This window comes from Alosa alosa, chromosome 9 (assembly GCF_017589495.1).
Source record: "Alosa alosa isolate M-15738 ecotype Scorff River chromosome 9, AALO_Geno_1.1, whole genome shotgun sequence".
In the NCBI taxonomy this organism is placed as follows: domain Eukaryota; kingdom Metazoa; phylum Chordata; class Actinopteri; order Clupeiformes; family Clupeidae; genus Alosa; species Alosa alosa.
This window is the reverse complement of record NC_063197.1, coordinates 9,044,816-9,066,456: the sequence shown is the minus strand read 5'-3', so window position 1 is coordinate 9,066,456 and position 21,641 is coordinate 9,044,816. Positions and strand designations below refer to the sequence as shown.

The 21,641-nt window shown below is 41.5% G+C and overlaps 1 protein-coding gene across 1 annotated transcript in view; it reads left to right on the top strand.

Moving 5' to 3' along the window:
- The first annotated feature begins 2,642 nt into the window (after positions 1–2,642).
- The window catches only part of dsc2l (desmocollin 2 like), a 32,910-nt gene continuing 13,911 nt past the window's right edge, over positions 2,643–21,641 (top strand). The window contains exons 1-8 of the mRNA XM_048253155.1: positions 2,643–2,948; positions 10,005–10,095; positions 10,291–10,487; positions 16,138–16,254; positions 16,776–16,931; positions 17,997–18,141; positions 18,344–18,498; positions 19,556–19,690. Coding sequence (XP_048109112.1) covers positions 2,883–2,948; positions 10,005–10,095; positions 10,291–10,487; positions 16,138–16,254; positions 16,776–16,931; positions 17,997–18,141; positions 18,344–18,498; positions 19,556–19,690 — 1,062 coding nt within the window. The 5' untranslated portion in view covers positions 2,643–2,882. The remainder of the gene's footprint in view (positions 2,949–10,004; positions 10,096–10,290; positions 10,488–16,137; positions 16,255–16,775; positions 16,932–17,996; positions 18,142–18,343; positions 18,499–19,555; positions 19,691–21,641) is intronic.

The window sequence follows — 21,641 nt, the reverse complement described above, 5'->3', positions numbered from 1 at the left end:
ATGGTGAAGGTGCAAAAGTAGTCCAACAGTAGTCCTGTAGTTCTGTGTGTATGGTAAGGTGCTCAAGAGAGTGAGTGTTATGGTGAAGGTGCAAAAAGTAGTCCAACAGTAGTCCTTTACTTATGTGTGCATGGTAAGGTGCTCAAGCGAGTGAGTGTCATGGTGAAGGTGCAAAAAGTAGTCCAACATTAGTAACAACAGTGCAACAGTGCAATAATAAGGTCTAGAGACCAGCATAAATAATATGGACAAATAGGAGAGTAAAGTATAATGTAGACAAGGTAATATAAAAAACTATGTCAGTGCAAGAACAGGTTGAGGTAATAGGGTTACAGCCATTCAGTATTGTAGCAGAAGCCATTGATCATGTGTGCTAATATAGCATGAAAAACAGTGTAGCAGGAAAACAGTAGTAAAAACATTAGGCTGTGGACATTAGTAAAACAGTAGTAAAGCAGTAGTGGGCAGTCAGTACTCAAACGTGGAGAGGGTGGAGAAGTTCTGTACTCCATAGTGTGTTGATTTCTTTATGGGTCTGAGCTCCAAAGTTTGAGAGACAGCATTTTGATACAGAACTCCAGACCCTTGTGGTTAAGGGTGTGTGCTTCTCATGCTCAATAGCCCCATGTGCTATGAATAGCCGCTGCTGTGCTCTTATGCTATCTCTGACCTCTGTGTTAAAATGTGGTCACTTCTCATACCAATCTCTCTCTCTCTGTCTCTTTCACACACACATCCACAGACACACACACCCTCTCACTCTTCTGTTGACGTTCCTAAATACTGAAGGGAAGTTTCTCTGAATTTCTGAGTAACTACGTAAATCATGAACTGAATATCCAAACTCATAAAATTACAATGCCCTGTAGATAAGTAAGTAAGTAAGTAAGGTCATGTCAATCTTTCCACCAAGACCCACAGAACCAAAAACAGAACTGATGGTTGCTCCTCAGATTTATGACAAATAATATTTTTTATTATGCAAGTTATGTGCTTCAGTGTTTAACCTGCAGATGGCATGTGAGGTTATTCTTTCTGAACCCTATGCCCTGAGCATTGACACACCCATATACAGGGGAGCTGTCAAACCAACGGAGATATTCTCCCATACAAGGAAAAGGGAACCCTTCTGCAATTATTATACAGTTATGCAATCAACTTCTACACACATGGCTAGATGACTGTTATGAGCTCTCCTTGGCCTGCTGATAACTGACAACAGACTCAAAATGTGGCTAGCAAAGTTCTGACATCTAACGTACCAAAGAACCACGTCACACCAATCTTTAAATCCCTTCACAGGTTTCCTGTAACCTCCAGAGCTGATTTTGAGACTCTTCCTTTGTTTTTTTCAAGGTTGTCATGGTCTTGCCCTTCCCACCCTCATGATATAATGATACACTCTGTTAGAGTCTCTTCGATCTGTCAGCGACAACCTGTTTTCACCCCCTGTTATCTGACTGAAATACGTTATCTGGCATCTGAGTCATTGTATACTGTAGGTATTCATGACCCAAGCCATGGACATATCTGCCAGGTTGTCACAGTTTTTCTCAGTCGCTTTGGTGCTTTTCTCAGATCAGAATGAAAATTCTCATGACTATTAGTTCAACCTCCACAACATTTAGTCATTTGTGCACATCATAGTAGCAATTTCTCCTTCAAATGCTTTTGGATATGTATCAATTGCTTTACAATTCTCTGAGCAAATTCTCATTTGCAATGATGAATTTGAAACTGACACTGTACACAAAGTGTGGGGATATTGACTCACTGTAGAAACAACCAGTCCCGGCGTCATGGGGGGTCTTTGGGGGGCCAGGCCCGCCCTGGACGAGCTTGGCTGCACCAACCAACCCCAATCCCATAGATTGATTTTGAACACGTATTAAATGTAGGCCTATATTATACGTTTGTCAATGTTTAAGTAGCAAATAAAACTTGTAAAATCTGTAATATTCTGTAGCTAATCAATCAGGAACATTAGGTAAGCCCATCACCTAAATGGAGAGGTTACATGGCGCAGTCTACTTCACTTCTGCACTAACCCCTGTCATCCGATGACAAATATGGCTTATCGGCTCGCAGGTAGGCTATATCTCATATCGTAGTTAGTAGAAGTAGGCCTAGTAGTTTCTGGGTTTGTTTGATAGCGTTAACCTTTAGGCCTACTGTTTTTTCTTCTGACCTAGTCGGAGAACAGGGAGCTTTCCCACTCCAGGGCCGAAGTTATCCGTAACTTCGGGGCTAACTCCCTAACACTCTATCTGAAAGTGGTTAGCAAATGAACGAGGATTTTGGTTTTATCTGCGGATTTATTTTTGCATTATTTTGAATATGACTAGCTCCAGTCTCAATAGCACGTCTACTTTTTCCACATGCATCTCAGTTCTACACACATCCCCTCTCGCTTTCTCTCTCTCCATCCCTACGCACTGGGAGCTGCACCATTTTACAACAATTGCATCTACATTTTCATATGACAATGTTTTGTCAAGTGTAAGCAACTACCGTAATCAATTTAAGTTCCCGTGCCCCCCCCGAAAGGTGTAATGCCCGTCCGTGAATTTGTGTCTGCCGCCGGGTCTAGAAACAACACACACACACTCACCGAGGGAGAGCAAGTGGACGGAATGGGGGTGGAGTTTACTTTAGAGATAGACAGTTTTCAGCTGAACCTGTAAAGTCTACTCAGGCCTTGAAGGTAACCACTCCGCTGTCTTGCCGCCCCCGGCACTAGCTTTCTGTCTCCACCACACCCTCTCTTGGGGTTGGAATGGCTTGAAAAGCCTACCGCCTCCCCTCCCGGACGTCGCCCAGTGGACTTCAGCCTGAGAGATACTTCGCAACGGTTTTGTTATGCTTAGGAATTTATTAGACAAATGGTGTATGGTGGTGTCCTCAACATGTCTACGGGTCCAATACTCTACAGTATTCTGATATATATGGTGAGTTTATGCGGTTGGTACTAACGAGTTCGTATTAAAATGGTCAATGTTTAGCTTGTTTTAAATTAATGGTTTATCACAGAACTGTAGGCTACCCGTCGGCTACGTTGGCCGTTTTATTTGTCCGGTCAGTACACTTTGGGAAACTACTGGGCATTTTTTTTTATCCTGTTACGGTTGTGGCCGTTATTTAGATATTGTCAGCTTTGTAGGAATTGTCCGCTTGTCCACTTTAATCTTAAACTGCGTTTTCCCTACAAAGTTTGGACACACTGGAAAGTAGCCTACCTACCTCCAGTTGGAGAGTGGCCAGGTCTGGCCTGCTGATGTTTCAGATGGACTGGAATGTAACACTGGACTGTTATAATGCTTTTCTGACGGGCTACTCAACCACTTACGTGCCAACGGGTGACGCTATTCTGATAGACTCGTGTTATGATGTAGCCTGATGAGCCAGACCCACATTAAAATATAGGGTCTGGCCACTATCGGGTCAGTCCGGCCAGTTGTCTTTCATCGTTGCGCAATAGGACAGCGGCTATGAGTCCCAGCGTTTCCCACCAGCAGGCTAGTTGGGATAATTTGGCAACTTGTCTTTGTCAAACTGTTCGCCAACAGCAACATCCATCTTATTTGTTTTCAAGTAGGGACAGCCAAACCGGCAACTCTGCCATCAATCATTATGAGTCCCTATACACAATTGCATTGGCCTGATTGAGTTTCGATTTCTGGAGTTCACAAGCCAGCAGAGTTGCTAGACAGCCCTGACAGCAAATGTAATTTGCTAGTTTTCAAACGTTTGATGAGCAACAGTGCAAGTAATAGAGAGTCCCACGGCTTTCCCAAGCAGAGCTAGTTGGCTAGTTCAAACGTCAAACTGTTCAAACTGTTCGCAACAGCAACATCCATCTTATTTGCAGGAATTAGCAGGGAATTCAAGCCAAACCGTTGCAACTCTGCCATCAATCATTATGTTAAGCCCACCTAACGACTCTATACACAATTGCATTGGCCTGATTGAGTTTCGATTTCTGGAGTTCACAAGCCAACGGAGAGTTGCTAGACTAGCCCTGACAGCAAATGTAATTTGCTGCCGCTAGGGGCGCGTCTAGATTTCTAGGCTAGTTATGATGAGCAACAGTGCAAGTCGTTGAAGCACTCTTAGAGATACAAAAGGATGCAGGGTATCTGTTCCAGAATGTATATGAATGTGTTTTGAACTATTTTGAATGTGTTTTTTTTTCCTCATGAACTAATTTTGGGTTTGTGTGTGTGTGTGTGTGTGTGTGTGAGAGAGAGAGAGATAGAGTCCAAATGGTAAAACTAGAGCATTATTATTGCATGGTTGTATCATCATTCTTTTACATGTTGATGCTTAGTCAGTAAAGGCTCAAAGTAGCTCCATACTTCATCGGTAGACTTCCGAGGGCCTTGACATTTAAAACGAGACATGGAGAACTTTGAAAAAGCACTGGTAGTTTATTTACAAGACGATTTATACAGACAGTACCTTAAGGAATTTTACGTTCGACGCCATCTTGAATTTAGTCACCATAAGTCGAAATGTTTAAGCACCTAACGAACAGGTATGATAAGGGATCAGATTCCAAAAATAATTCAGTGGAAATGCATGGATTCAGTTGCTTCCAGTAGCAGCAACTGGAATCCATGCATTTTTACGGAATTATTTTTGGAATGAAGTATGGAGCTACTTTGAGCCTCGTAAATGGTGTAAAACAGTGATTTATTTGCATGGCTAGGCCGATGCCCGAGGCACCACAATGAAACACTGTGTTGGTAGCATTGGCTAACTAGCGCCAGATTTCTGAGTGCAGGGGACAAGCCGAGGTGAGCTATGAGACATACGTTCACACTCGGTATCATTGTGAAATACTATCAAAGCATGTCAGATGACATCATTCATTCTAGATGACATGTAGCAGCTAAGTCTATGCTCAGCTTGGGTCTTAGTGTGACAATGAACTGAATGTAGCATGATGGGAAGAATAAGACACTGTTAAAATATTCTCCTAAAAAGTTATCCAATTTACAGAACTCTCTCTCTATCTCTCTCTCTCTCTCTCTCTCATACACACACACACACACACACACACACACACACACACACACATGCGCAGGCATGCAAGCAGACAAGCTGTAGACTTGTAGACAAAAAGATAATCTGAAAAATATTGTAAGAGATTACCTGCCCCCACACTCAACCACGTCAGACAGACACAGAAGATATTAGTTTGATTTTTACAGTGAATGACAGATGCTCATAACCACACAAACCTCCTGCATGCATACTTTCTCTCTCTCTCTCTCTCCCTCTCTCCCCCCCCACCCTCTCTCTCTCTCACACACGCACACACAAACCAATTTAAACAATAGACTGCAGTGTTCCAGGTTTCTCTGTGTTTTACTGTGCATGGTGAACCTTATCTGTCCATGTCTCTAATGCTTGTTCTGGCTCCACACCTAATGCTACAGAACAAATTAGAGTCCAGTTGCTTTAGAGCAACTGCTTTAAAGTCCAGATGCTTAAGTTTAAGAGGCTTGTGCCCAGAGTTTAGGGGTGAGGGTATAGGGAGTAAAGCAAAGTGAGACAAAGCAACCTTTATGTAGTGCACAGAGGGAATTCAATGTGCTTCATATATAAAAAAAAACAATAATTATAAAAAATAAAAGCCTCAAAGGGACAATAGCTTTAAAATATAGCTTAAAATCAGTTTGGGTGAACCTACACAAACCTGAACCCAACATGAACTAAATTTAAAATAGCTCTACAGGTCTATCTGGGAAGGATCTCATTGACTCCGGTTTCACATTGTATGACTTAGATGTGTAAGCAGCAGTGAAATTAAACTTAGATTGGTACATTAAACTCTGTAAATTAGACTAAACCAAATTATCTCAGAAGTGCAACACATCATTTTTGTAAGTAAAGGTTATAAACGCAGTTGTTTACTGAATTCCAAATAAAATACACGTCCATATCTGTCGCCATCAGCACAGCCACTGGTTGTGTCGAATGCACACCATTGAGATTGGATCCTGGGTTTTTGGTAATTCGGGAATGGACATCAAAGTGATCCTTTCCAGGCTGACCTGCAGAGCACATTCAGATTTGCTAACAGGTTCGTCTGGGTTCACCCCAGGCTATCTTACAGTAAACTAGTTTAAATAGTTAGTTTAAGTAAAGTGTAGTTAAGTAATAGACAGCTTAAGTAAAGCTACTTGAGACAAAGGTTGTCGGCATGCTCAGTCCTAAAAAGTCTTTGTCTTCACTGGTCTTGCCGGACCAGCTCTTTGGAGTCAAAATTATGAGTTAAAAGTAATAAATAGATATAAAAGTCTTCAGACCAAGACACTTCAATTAAAGATAATCTGTCTGTAAAGGACTCCTTCAGTCGATACTTAGGTAGCCGCCATTCTGTCAGAAGATAAAGTTAATTTTGATGAATGACAAAAGGCTGTGAGAAAGTGTACCTTGCTTTTTAACAGATGACAGACAGCTAATAAGGAGAGGCCTTAAGGACAAGCAGAGTATGTCACTCTGTCTCCTATCATGTGTGTGTTAATACTGGTGTGTCCTACCAGAAAGAGAGAGAGAGAGTGTGTGTGGGTGTGTGTGTATGCATGCATGCTTTGCACATCTGGGCACAAAAGAAAATAAAAGAGAGATGAAAGTCTCCAGACCAAGGCACACAGGTAATCAGTCCACACGTCCAGTCAGTAAAGACTTTCATTTAAGGAGTGCCTTTGACTTAGCCTGGCCTTGGCCTGTCTACGTACTTCCGGTCGATTTCTTTTCCCTACAGTACTCCGTCTGGAATAGGTTGATTCACGCTCGTTTACTTCGGCAGTTGGGCAGCCGACCAACCAGCGAACAGTGGGCGTCCCTGAGAGCGATTACGTACCCAGGCATGGTGTTTCAATTACTACGTCCCCGCCCCTGAAGCAGATCGCTTGGAAAACATCAACGTAGGGAGTGAAAATGACTTATACTTATGAAATCTTTGAGCAAATGTAAATAATAGTTTAGCCTATTAACAGGAGTGTCATGAACGAAGTCACAGTGGAGTAGGATGTTATATGTCAGCTAAACTTTAGTCATAGATTTTGTCACTAAAGGTTCTTAACGCATTCCGAGTCAAACTGTAGTTTAGTAGGCTACATGGTCGGGTCAAAATCGCTATTTTTCAAACACTAAGAAGGCTCGACATAACTTGAAACTTTGATCGAAGCATCATCAGTGTCTCTACATATGAACTCGAGCATTAAGAACATTGTTCGTGTACACATAGTTTACTAAAAAAGAAAGATTTTGGACAACTCACTCCTTGCAAGATGGCAGCGAGCAGGAAAAACAAGTGAGTTGTTCAAAACCTCTCTTTTAGTAAACTCTGTGTACACCAACAATGTTCTCAATGCTCGAGTTCATGTGTAGAGACACTGATGATACTTCGATCAAAGTTTCATGTTGTGTCGAGCCTTCATAGTATTTGAAAAATAGCGATTTTGACGCGATTGTATCAAAAAAGTAGTAGCCCTATAGGAATCCCATTCAAAAGGTCATTTCACCCGAAAACGACAACGCATACAAGCTTAAAAGTGGCGCTTTGGACGTACTTATGCATTTAAATGAAAGTTTGACTTGGGTACATTCACAAAACACTAAATGATGCATTTTGGCGAGAGTTACGCAGATGAAACATGTGATTGTTTGCTGATAAGATGCACCCGTGCTTGTTGTGGGCGTGCTGCAGAGAAACTTCTCTGTATGACGAAACGCCGGTTGTTAGTGATTGGTTCAAAGCGGTTCAAAGGAACTCCAATGATTTTGAACCTCAAAACTCTGCCCTCCCACCCGGAAATAAACGAACGCCTATAGATCTAGGCCAGACTCTCTGCGAAGTCAGAGAGTCTGGTTTCCAGGCTACCTTTGACTTTGTCAAGTGTCATGAAAGAATGGCCTGAATAGAAAGGTACATACTTCAGAGACAAAAGAAGTTTTTATAGGGGCTCCCATAGTAGCTGATTTCATTGAGTAGATTAAGCCTGTATTATTTTCATTCAACCAACATTAAAGGCATGCCGTCAGTTTCCATTCCCTCTGTTTGGCTTTAGGATTTGTATTTATTAACCAGTGTCTGTGTGTGTAGTGAAAGAAGAATTTGGATATGCTAATGGTTGTTGTGAGAGTATGTTTTGTGTGAGAGTATGGAGGTAGAAAATGTTGAAGTTTTTTAAGCTTTTTAACATGACAGACAGCTAATAAGGAAATGCCTTATAAGGACAGGCGGTGTATGTCGCTCTGTCCTAACGTGTGAGTGTGTGTGTGTGTGTTCATTCTAGGGATATAATGGTATGAAAATGTAACCTCATGGTTATAGTGACCAAAATTATTTTTGCTTATATTTACCAAAAAATAGGCAAAACCTTGTCAAAAGAGCAACTTTTTAACCAGGGACGCTGGAACTTATTTTCACCTGGGGGAAAAAATTGTTACTGAGTAGATGTGATGCCTTTATTCTGGTGCATTTTAATGTGGCCTATTGCTACTGGAGAAGGGCATATTTTCGGTCACAATCATAGGCCTACATCCTGACTGCACAAGCAAACCTGGCTGAGCTGAGCATTCTTAATACATAGCATAACGTTTGTGTGTTGTCCCGTTCACTTCTTCCTTGGTCATGTTTAATTGACTATGTGCTTACATCTTAACTTACCCTACCATGACATGAAGTTTGCTATTTCTGTTATTTGGATCCAATGAGTGAGACCCAGTAAGTGTTCAAAATAAAACTTTAGGCTATTGTATTCTCTTGATAATGTGAGTGGAATGGATTTAATGTGGATGCGCACATAAAAAGACGCAGAGTGGCTACATGATACAGCGCACGTTTTGCGGTGAAAATGTTCCGCCTTTTAAAAGCAGCTGTAGCCTAATCCGAATCGCAGTTAAATCCATCAATTAGACAACAGAATCAGTAGAGTACCAGTTTTGTTTCATTGTACCAGGACTATGTGAAAAGCAGGCTCGGATGAAGCTGGGAAGGATTAAACACACAGTTTCCACACCGTGGTAATTAACAGTGATAATTCTGATATTTGAAATGAAAACGGTGATTGTTATCGTCAACATTTACCGTGGTGTACCGTTTCACCGGTATTCGCTACATCCCTATTCATACCAGCATGTGTGTGTGTCTGTGTGTGTATGTGTATGTATGCTTTGCACCAGTGTGTGCATGAATGTTTTTATGCAAGCATCAGGAGCTGTGCCCTGTGTGAATGTGTTAATTGGAAAACCTGTGACTGAGAAATTCAATGTCACATTTCCCTCCCTACAGTATGTTATCTGCTGATAGGTCTGAGCTAAGAGCAGTTACACCCTGATAAATGAGTGGCTCCTCTGACTCAGTGATCTGTGTTGTAAATGTATAGTCTAATACTGTGCTGTTAAAGCTGTCATGAGTTGTTCAAATCGTTGCTAGATGCACTCACATTAAGTCATATGATATAACATCACTCTCTTGCTGGTCCTCCTCCTTTGTCTACCTCTCTCTCAACCCCCACTATCTCTCTCTCTCTCTCTCAAATTCAAATTCAAAATGCTTTATTACATGCATTTATTCAAAATGCATGACAAATAAGACAATCGTGTTGCCAAAGCAGTCATACAAAGTATGGAGGGAAAATGGAATAAGACACAGAAAAACTAGGTGTCTATGTGTAGACATATACATAGGTGTACACTATATCACAGTATAACAGTAACAACACAGAAACATAATATGTGTATATATATATATATATATATATATATACACATATTATGTTTCTGAGGATATATATACATACACACATATATATATGTACAGATAACGTGAGTGGAATGGATTTAATGTGGACGTGCACACTGTGTGTTTAACTATGTGTTTAATTCTTCCCAGCTTCATCCGAGCCTGCTTTTGACATAGGCCTGGAACAATGAAACAAAACTGGTACTCTACTGATTCTGTTGTCTTATCTCTCTCTCTCTCTCAGGTCCTGATCCAGTGTGCACAATGCTGTGTTCCCTCCACTATCCAGGCGCAGGTGCCAGTTGAGGTGAAGGCAGGTTATGTCGTCTCTAAAGGTACATCTCAAACACCCTAACCTGCTCTCACAGCCCTCAAGCACAGCTGAATACTATGGATCCATTGTTTGAAACTGATACTATTTTCAGATCTGTGTCTGTTTAGTTCAGTGAGAGTTTGTGAATGGACATTCTCACATGTATGTACTGTATGTGTGTCTGTGTGTGTGTGTGTGTGTGTATTTTTGTGGGCAGTCAATGTTGGTGACTGCGGCGCAAGGAGATTTTACTTTTCCGTCTGTGACCCTGACTTCGCCGTCTTGCCGGACGGGACCATTGTGACGGCACGGGTCACGCGGGTCACCTCGGAGGGCAAGTCCTTCTGTGTGTGGGCCCAAGACCAGAGGCACCACCGCTGGAAAGTAGATGTCACTCTCACTCACACTGAGCAGGTATGAGAGCCGTGGGAGGTGATCCATTTACTGTAACATGGTGCACTAATGAGAAATACTTACATTTCTATCCAAAGCAGTGTTTTCTTTATAACATTATAAAGATTTCCCCCCATTTTTTACGTGTGCTCCAAGGCTGGATTTTGTCAATACCAAACATCAGGCTCATCACAATGGGAGCAAAGGAATTGGAACATTAACATTAAAACCATCTTAATAAACATTAAATTAATGCATAATGACAAAAAAAATGTAAAAAAGCTGTGGTTCAAGAAAAAAAGCTTCTGAAAATCAAGCACATCTTCATCTTCATTACAATTTTTTTGTCCATCTGGTGCACTTCTCAGATCTGAATTGAAATTCTACATCATCTAATCACTTGTGTACATCATAAAATAAAAAACAGTTTTGTTGGGAGAGAGTGGGCATTCTTTCTAGAAATGAACGGCTCCCCTGAATCATCTCCTTCCCTTCTGTGGGAAACAGGAAAAGCAGTACTCAGAGGAAGAATCATCTCATATTCAGTATACAAAAAAAAAAGAAAAAAAGAACAGGAAGTAGAACTCAACAATAAAATTAAACAGTTAGAAGAAACCAATGCAAGCAACCCAACTGAAGAAACACAGGCAAAACTTAGGAAACATAAATTCAAACTTAATGAAATACTCAATAAACACACTCAATTTATGATTCACCGTCTAAGGCAGGAAAACTTCCACCATAGCAATAAATCAGGTAAATACTTAGCAAATCAAATCCAACGTAACAAAGAAAAAAAATCAACAATCCCGTCATAAAGAACTCAGCAGGGAAGCTAACCAGCTCACCTGAAGAAATAAATCATGTTTTTTACCAGTTTTACAATAAACTATATTCTTCAGAAATAAACCCCAACCAGGAATTCATAGACTCTTTCCTAAACAGCATCAATTACCACAACTCAATGAGACCGAAATAAAAACCTAGAATCACCTATAACTCAACAAGAACTGTTTGATGCCCTGAAACAGATGCCCGATAATAAAGCACCAGGTCCGGATGGCTTTCCTGCTGAGTTCTACAAACAATTTTGGACCATCTTAGCTCCACTTTTTTTCATCAGAATGATTAATGAATCAAAACAGAAAGGACGTCTTCCAACTAGTTCCACCACAGCCTCAATTTCACTGCTCCTCAAGCCCAATAAGGACCCAACATTGCCATCCAGCTACCGACCAATTTCTCTCCTCAATGTGGACAATAAGATAATCGCAAAAATGCTAACACACAGATTAGCAGAGGTCACCCCATCCATTATCCACCCAGACCAAACAGGCTTCATTAAAGGTAGAATTTCATCCACCAACACCCTTGAGACTGTTAAATATAATGTATCACTCTACAAAATTTCAAGATAATACCATCATAGCAACTCTGGACGCAGAAAAAGCTTTTGATAGGGTGAACTGGAATTTCCTGTTTTCCACATTAGGGAGGTTTGGCTTCGGGGAGTCGTTCATTAACTGGATTAAACTTCTATATACCTCTCCTTCAGCCACAGTAATCACCAATGGACTAACATCACAAAGTTTCACTCTTCACCGGGGAACTAGACAGGGGTGCCCACTCTCCCCCTCACTATTTACAAACTTCATTGAACCCCTAGCAGCTGCCATCCGTCAGAACCCCCTCATCAAAGGTGTCCAGACTCCATATATGCATCACAAAATCAGCCTTTATGCTGACGACATTCTTCTCTTTCTTCAAGACCCCACAACATCAGTAGAAGAAACCATCAAACTCATTGACACATTCTCTAAAATTTCTGAATACTCAATCAATTGGAATAAATCTGCAGTTCTCCCATTACATCCCAACAGCTGGGATGTGACAGCCAACTCTTCACCTATCCCACTCTGCACTAACTATATCACTTACTTAGGGATAAAAGTCTCCCCCAGGCTGTCAGACTTATTTAGCCTAAATTATTCCCCTCTACTCACTTCAATAGATGATGACCTTCAACGCTGGAAGAACCTCCCATTATCCATCATGGGCAGAATCTCAGGAATCAAAATGACAATACTGCCCAAAATAAACTATCTATTCTCTATGATTCCAACCCAGCCCACCACCCTCTGGTTTAAGTCTCTCGATTCATTAATCACTAAATTCTACTGGAAAGATAAGACCCCAAGGATCAAACTCGCCACTCTCCAAAACCAAAAGCAATGGGAGGACTAGAGGCCCCACACTTCCAGCACTATGCCCCTGGCCAACCAGCTCCACTTCATCCACAAAAATGGCTACACCCCCACCCCCTCAGACAACACCTGGTTAGACCTAGAACAAACAATCTGTAAAGAAATAAATTAAAATCTCAGATCTCCCTTTCTGCAGTCAGTCGGTCAAAAAACATCCATCCTTCAAAGCCCCAACAATTTCAGCTACTCTGACAGCCTGGTGGAGATTCTACCACATCACTGATTCACCTATAGCACCATCAATTCAGACCCCGATTTGGAATAACCCAGATTTCACCGTCAATAAAAAAAACACTTAACTTTCACACATGGATAGGAAAGGGCATCACTCACCTTCAACACATTCTTCAAGACAATAATCTGGCCTCATTTTCCTGTTTGGTCCAGAAGCACGGCATCGAGAGTAAACACTTCTTACAATACCTGCAAATTAAATCATCTATCCTAGGAAAAATTAACATCCAGACAGCTAACCATGATATTCCCCCACCAATCTCAGAGCTGCTTAATATTCCCTCTCCCAAAAAAATACTCTCCCAAATTTACAAAATTATATCTCGTTCAGAAAAAACAATTGGCCTGCCATATCACTTATCAATCAGACTTATCAATTACTCCCGGTGCCGACTTCTGGACCAAAATGTGCAAAAACATCTACCTCATGACAAAGAATAGTAATCTACAACTAATACAATACAAGGTTCTTCACAGATTCCACTTCACTGCACATAAATTGGCTAAAATGGGGTTTGGCTCGGATCTTTGCACTCACTGCACACAAAATAACCCAGATACATACATTCATGCGGTTTGGCATTGCACTCCAATCAACCACTTCTGGGTGAGTGTCACAAAATCTCTCTCTTCCATTTTTGGCTGTCACATCCCAGCATCCCCTTCCTTATGCATACTTGGTGATACATCCACAGTCAATTTAAGCAACTCCTGCAATAAAACACTGCTGGTAGCGCTGACTATCGCCAAGAAAACAATCCTCATGAACTGGAAATCTAAGAAAAAAAAGCTCACATCACTCATTGGAAAAACTTGTTAACAGACTATATATCATTAGAAAACCTATCAACTACAAACTTAATCAATACTCAGGATACAACCTCTCCTTGGTACCCCTTTATCACCTACTTACAGTCCTGACCCTCTTTGCCTGAGTTCCATCTCCACACGATCATAACACACTTCATCAACAGATACACATATCATCGAACACTAGGCTGGGGAGGGTAGCTGGAACTATTATTGTTGTTATTATTATTATTATTATTATTAGTAGTAGTAGTAGTAGTAGTAATATAAATAGCATCCCCTTCTTTCCCTCCCCCTTTTATTTACATTCTCTGATAACTTTACTAATTTCACTCTTTCTCTCTGCCTCTCCCGTGGATTATTCTGCGGGGCCCCATTGGATGGCTTGGGAGACTGGTCCTGGCGGGTCGCTGTGTGGTTTTGGCATTGGTTGGGTCCTGTGGGTTATCTATTGGCCCTGGGCCCCCACGTGTGCACCCTCCTCATGCGGCTCATGCACACGCCTTGTCCTGGAAGCACACAGCACGCTTTACTCTCTTTTAATCGCACTACATGTTAGGTGACATACATAAACAAAAACTACAAAACAGGCTAGGGTAAGAGTGGAGTGCAGGTAGATGCCTCATCAGGTGTCTATCTGCATGCCTCACTTATTTTAATGCACACATTGAGGAGGCATACATCTTACACAGGGTAAGTGTGGTGTGCATGGGGAAATCCTGACAGATATTCACCATGCATGCCCACTTCTTTTAATGCTACACTCTAGATAGACCCCTCAACCTAGCCATTCACATACTGTACATATTTAGGTCAAGAGTGGCGTGTTGGGTGAAGGTCTGGGGGCGAGGTGTGGTTGGTCGTGGTAGTGGGGGATGTGTGCATATGCTGGGGGCCTGGGGCGATGGGTGGCACACAGGTCCTCCCCTCTGTCAGCTCGTCGCAGTATAACTGCAGGGGCTGGGTGGAACTGTGGCCATTAATGGGTGCCCAGGTTGGCAATCAGTCAGGCAATCAACCAGGCAATCAGTTATTCCTATTATTATACTTATCATTAATAGAATAATTACAACTCCTCTCCTCTGAAACCCTCCCTCTCTATGTTCCAGCTTCTCTCCTCCTGGCCCAACAGCAAGCCAGCCTTATACATATCATATACACACACATCCACACATACATCCTCACATACTCACTACCCCTCACCCCCCATCCCCACCCCCATCCCAACACCACCTCATTCACACTCGTAGAGCTACCATCCGCATCCCCCCTTCTTTTCATTCCGGTCATCAATTTCATCCCTGATAATCATATCTGTAATCATCCTGGACGCAAATCATCCTTAGCCTTTCTGTTATTAATGTTATGTTGTGTTATGTTTGTGGAAGCCAAGTCAATGTGATGTCTTGTTAAGTTACAGTATGTGTTTATGTAATGTACGTCTGTTTGTCGTATGTAGTATTCATGTGCATGTCGTAGTGTTGCATTTTCTGTAATGTCAATGATGTTTGCAAATAAAAAAAAAAAAACAGCCAATGCTTTAACACTAGATAGACATATAGATAGATAGATAGATAGATTGATTGGGGGCTTGAAGAGACATGACTCAGTGGAGCTATATGGCTTGTCTGCTTGGCCAGACCGCCGTGAGGGAAAGTGGGAGGTATGGCAGGAATGCTGTTCCTAAAGACTTTACCTTAACACACACAGATAAGGGCCAACGCCCATTGGGGGCGGCATTCTCGTCAATGGATTTGACGCTCAAGAGATAGAACAAGTTTTAAACTTTGGTGTTAACAGTGGACGTTGGCCTTAAGACTGAGGTGTGGGGCTCCAATCTGTAGAAACTGTTGCAGTCCCTTTTTGCCTGTAGGCACAACACCAAGCGCTTAGCTCACTAAAGCACATGTGTAACACATTTATAGATCTGCCACTGATTAACTTCCCTGGGCTCAGCCTATGGAGAGATTGCTGATGTTGACTAACTCTAGACACCAAGACCATATGCCATAGGCACTATATGCAAGTGTGTGTCAAACACGCAGGGGAGCTTATGTTTTGTTAGAAGCAGTGACACGATTTGTGTGTGTGTATGTATGAACTTCAGAGTTTGTGTGTGTGTGTATTTTTGTGTGTGTGTGTGTGTGTGTGTGTGTGTGTACACATGTGTATGCTCATGTTTGCATGTGGTTGTTTGCCTGCATGTTTTTGCATCTATTTGTGTTTATGCATGTCTCCCTTTGTATGTCCGCACACACACCCACACATGTGTGTTGTGTTATTGTCTGTACTCCCACATATTTATGTGTGTGTGTGTGTGCTGATGTGTATGTGTGTGTGCGTGTGTGTGTGTGTGTGTGTAGCCTCACGTGCCCCAGCAGAAGACTGGCGTTCTGCGGCGCTTCAGGAGACGCTGGAGTCCTCCTCCTATCTACTTACAGGAGAACGCTCCGCCTCCCTACCCTAAGGACCTGGAACAGGTGAGAGACCAACACAGCCAGCCTTACCACAGACGCTTACAGTAACAACCTGGAGCAATAGCACTGCTGGATTTGTCTACTTGTGTTGTGTGGTTGTCTGTGGTTGTTTGAGATTTGTATTTGTCACTCAAGTGTCACTCAGTGTTAGCAACAGTTGGCTAACTTTGCTGGGGTCAGTGGTTTAGCCCTCCTGACACATCAGTGCACTTTAGGTCATTCTGTGAACAGTGTCTTCCAGAGCACATGTGAAAGTGAATGTGCAACACTCCTAGCTGAGTCAGAGACTCTCTCTCTCTCTTGCTCTCTCTCTCTCTCTCTCTCTTGCTCTTTCTTACTCACCCACTTCCCTCTCTCTCATTCTCTCATTCAAATGGTGCTATACAATGGCCTGACACTGACACTAACATCTTTTTAAAAATAATAATAAAATACTCTAATGAACACATATCTAAACTTCCCCATCTCTCTCTCTCTCTCTCTCTCTCTCTCTCTCTCTCCCTCTGTTTTTCTCTCTCTCTCAGATTGGGTCGGATTCCAGTCAGAACCAGACAGTGTACTACACCATCAGCGGACCGGGCGTGACCACTCACCCGAAGGACGTCTTCTCGTGCGATGAGCGCAGCGGCTTGTTGAGGGTCCACCGACCACTGGACCGTGAGGAGTTCCCTGTGGTTGTCGTGAGTATTGCGTCCCATCTCCAGATTCTGATTCTGCTGCTAAGACTGGATGCCTCTACCCCCACCCACCCCTTCTCTCACTCAAATGAATCTCTAAGCTAACTCTCCAGCTAAATATGCAAGTTGTGTTGTGCAGTGTGCGTGTGTGTGTGTGTGTGTGTGCACATGCAGGAGAGAGAAAGAGACTCTTTTTTTATTTATTCACACACACGCGCACACACCACCCCACTGCGTTGAATGTGTTGTGTCTTTATTTTACTGTAAGAGTTGTATCATGTTTTGTTAACTCTATTTCAAACGTGTGTGTGTGTGTGTGTGCATGTGCATGTGTGTGTTTGTGCGTGTGTGTGTGTGTGTGTGTGTCCACATGTGTGTGTTTGTGCGTGTGTGCTTCTGTGTTTTGGGTTTTTGTGAATAAAGTGCTGTCACTGCTAGGAGTGCCCTGCATGTTTTCTGTTCACTGCTTCCATACCTGAATCAAATCAGTGTGCTGACGCACACACACACAAAATGAGATACGGATGGGAAATACATTCCCATTGATTGAACATCTGCCATGTGGAAATTCTCAATTCTGTCATCTTCAACAAATGGAGCATAGCATGAGTTCAGGCAGGCCACCGCTTTTCACTCACTTTTTTATTGCTGGACATCATTCAGGGCGCCCTTTGTAAGCTGCTGTAGCCTGCCTAGTCTTGCCACTTTCTCTGCAAGCCTTTTTGCAACCCACCTCCACCCCATACATCTGACTTATCAGTGTCTAGTGCTGCCATTGATGTGTGATTCTTGAATTTCCCCTTGGGGATCAAATGAATGTGTGTGTGTGTGTGTGTGTGTGTGTCCTGACTGAATTGCTAATTGAAGTTATCACTAAAGCACATTAGACAACATATAGTATATTTGTAATTATCTGAGCAACACCCCAGCATTCAGCATCCCCACTGTTTCAAACAGGAAAAGCTGAAAGCTGAAAAAAGTTCAGAGTTTGTTAACACCATAGTTCATGTGATATTGTATAGTGGCATTGTCAGAGCTATTGTATAATAGCATCTCATTCTCCCATAGTTTACAGCTCGAGTCTTCAACGTATTTACCCGCAAGGAGACAGATCTCCCCCTGCCCATCACAGTTCACATCGAGGACGTCAACGACAACGCACCAGAATTTGTTGGGTCCCTACTCTACAGTGTAGAAGAACACAGTAAAATCGGTGAGACCTTGTTCAAGGCAACGCATAGCACAAAATTAAATAAATATTTTCATGCACACCCACACATATGCAAGAGAACTCGAAATGTACCATCTACTGAGTATTCAAGCACAATCATGTTTCCATATATAATCCCGTGTGTGTGTGTGTGTGTGTGTGTGTGTGTGTGTGTGTGTGTGTGTGTGTGTGTGTGTGTTTTCAGGTACTGTGGTTGGCCAAATAAATGCCACTGATAATGATGAGCCCAATACGTCTCATACCAAGATCAGATACATCCTGTTGTCCAGCACGGATCTGTTCTCCATACACTCCTTCACCGGAATCATCTCTATCAAATCAGCTTCTCTGGACAGAGAGGTACACACGCACCCTTACACACTCTCGCTCTTTCTCTCTCTCACACACACACACACACACACACACACACACACACACACACACACACACAAACAGTTTTGTCTGTACACAAGCTAAAATCAAACACATAATATAATCATGATTCTGAATTCTTTTGTGTCTGCCACGGGGGGAAAAACTCTGGCCACATAGTGCACAGAAGTTTAGAAGAGCACTTACAGTAATGTAGTCACCACAGTGAGCACAAAGCCCAACCCAAAGCCAAGTGAGCGTAAGAATAGAAAAAGAATGCTCACAATCTGTTTGATCTACTGCCCTCTGGGAAGAGGTACAGAAGCCTGCGCTCCCGCACTACCAGACTCACCAACAGCTTCAGCTACATAACATCCTGGACATTGGACCCACAATGGCCGCCTGCACTACTCCACTTGCACACTTGCACACTTGTACACTTTACAACTTGGTGTTGTTGTCCTGAAAACACAACACTTCTGCTGCTCTTACATAACTTGCACCACTATGCCACTTTCTTTATTACTTAGGTCAAACAGAACTACCCAAGCCTTTTACTGGCCTGACTTTGCACTAGTATTTTATTGACTGTCTATGCACAATTTCAACCAAATTTTGCTGCTCTTATTTTTTCATTATTATATGTGCCCTCTTATTTACTTATTTACTTACTTTTTTGTTTACTTGAATGTTATGTTTGTCTGTGGACTTAAATTGGTAAAATATGTCTTGTCTTCACCGTGGGATAGTGAGAAACGTAATTTCGATCTCTTTGTATGTCTGGAACATGTGAAGAAATTGACAATAAAGCTGACTTTGACTTTGACTTTGACTTTGAGAATGTCAAATAACCTGGAGAGAAAACTCAAAGAATATTCCAGAGCTGGCCCTTATTGTACAAATGCACAAAATTCTGTGACATGGAAAGCAAGTCATGAATCTTGAATAAGCACACACATTTGTCTGTTTGAAAAGAGTTTTCCAGAAGCTGATTGATGAATATGTGTGTGCTTACACTCCCAGTCCTGTTGTTCCTCTGTCCCAGACTCAGGAGAAACACCTGGTCACCGTGGAGATCCGAGACATGGGTGGAGCATCCAACGGTCTGTCAAACACAGCGACTGCTACCATCTCACTGACAGACATTAACGACAACGCCCCTACTTTTTCTGAGACAAAGGTAAGTAGATACACCTCATAAACGTCAAAATACACCTACAAGAAAAATAGAGATGCTCTCATGCCTAGTATCACAACCTTACTTAAAAATCAAACCATATGAAATGTAAAAAAAAAAAAAACATTCTGTGGTTGAAAGTGGTTTGTTTCCTGGACATGGAAGAATGCTGGTCCTAGACCATATAGGAGAATTAGAGTGAAGATCTTTAACCCTAGGACTAGGCTTAATAAGTGTCAAGGAAACCCTTAAATTGAGTGAAAGCTGGCATTTTGAGTTATAATTACTTCTGAGGGCATTCATGTCAAAACAGTTCAGATTACAGGAACAGTACATTGGATTGATTCCATTTTGGTGTGTGGTAACACATTCCAGTTGTGTTTATTGCAGCATTGTGTCATATCTTGATTTGTGTGCATTTCTCAGTGAAGTTTTGGTTGGCAGCACAAACAGCAGTTCTGAACTAGAAAATGTAATTCCAGGGAATTACCATTGCATGTAAATGTAAAAACTGTTGTGTATAACATTACTTACAGTATGATTATTCAGATTACATACATGTAGACTTACAGTATTTTTGAAAACCACTTACTTGGTTAGATGTTAGCTTAGAGTATATGACGGTCAGTACAAATAAATTGTCAATTCAATATTGATCAACAATTCTTTGTTTTAATACAGTACTGCAGAAACAGCAGAATGATACTCAGAACACACTAATGAACACTTAACAACCAATGCAAGCTTGAAGTCAAAAAAGTTGTTGAAACCAATTTTAAAGTTAAAACCAATAATGATAAGGGAGAAACCAGATGTCTGAATTTGCATTCTTACATAACTTGATGATGCCAATCATACTATCCTAAGACAGATCTATTTATCAGTTTTAATTCTGAACTGGCAGCAACAGCTAGAGGCCTCAGTTAATGATAATAGGTCAAATTTGATGGTGATCTATACTGAAGAATAAAAGAGTCAGCCCTTCAGATGATCCGTTTTAGACAGAACTTAGGTTAGAATCTTAATGTTCACACAGCACAGCTCAGGTCTAAAAACAGAGGACTAACAGCACAGCTAAGTTTCACAGATGTTACAGCACAGGTATGATTCAAAGGTATGAATGGTTGACAAATATGATTCACAAGTATACAAGTTCCATATAGTTAGTATAGTCCTCACACAACAATATAGTTCTCAGAATGTCTTAGTGTAGATCTTGGATAAGTCTCAGTATGGTTAAATGGTATGTGCACAGATATGTTGAGATATGGTCACATGTTTGTAAGAATGTATGTTAGTAGGTATGTTTCTAGCAACACTGTCAGAGATTGGTTGACAGGTGTGCACAGACAGGCACACACAAAATGTCATACACGGCCATCACCACTGGTCTGGTCTGGAACCTAAAAGACAAAAGCAAACAAGTTTAACAGTTATACCATAACAATACAAGGAATGTCTGCAATTGTACAATTGTTTAATACAACTCATTTATTTAAGTGAAGTTGTTACATTACATTAGGCTGACACATTTTTAACCTAATGACTAACATGGTAAACAGTTTAAGCTTTTTAAACAATTATCTCAACAATTCTAGGACAATTAAAAAAAAAGGTAGAGTAGGCCTACAATACAATTGTTGCACCATCAAGCTACTGGTAATTAAATACTAGCCTATAATATTAAATTGCAAACAAAGCAGAATTCTGTGTTTTTATTGTTTTCAGTTTTAGTAAAGGGTCTGTTGTTGCTGTTGATAATCGTATGAGTAAGGACGGATCATTCTGATACTAAGTATCTTAATAACCAACTGCTATAACTTAAACAGCTTGCTAGGTCTGTCAGCCACATTTTTTCCTACAGATTTACAATGTACTACAACTGGAAAGTTTGATTCACGTGCCAGGCTACACTTTAATTTATAGACTAGAACAATGCAGAAATGAGTAGGCC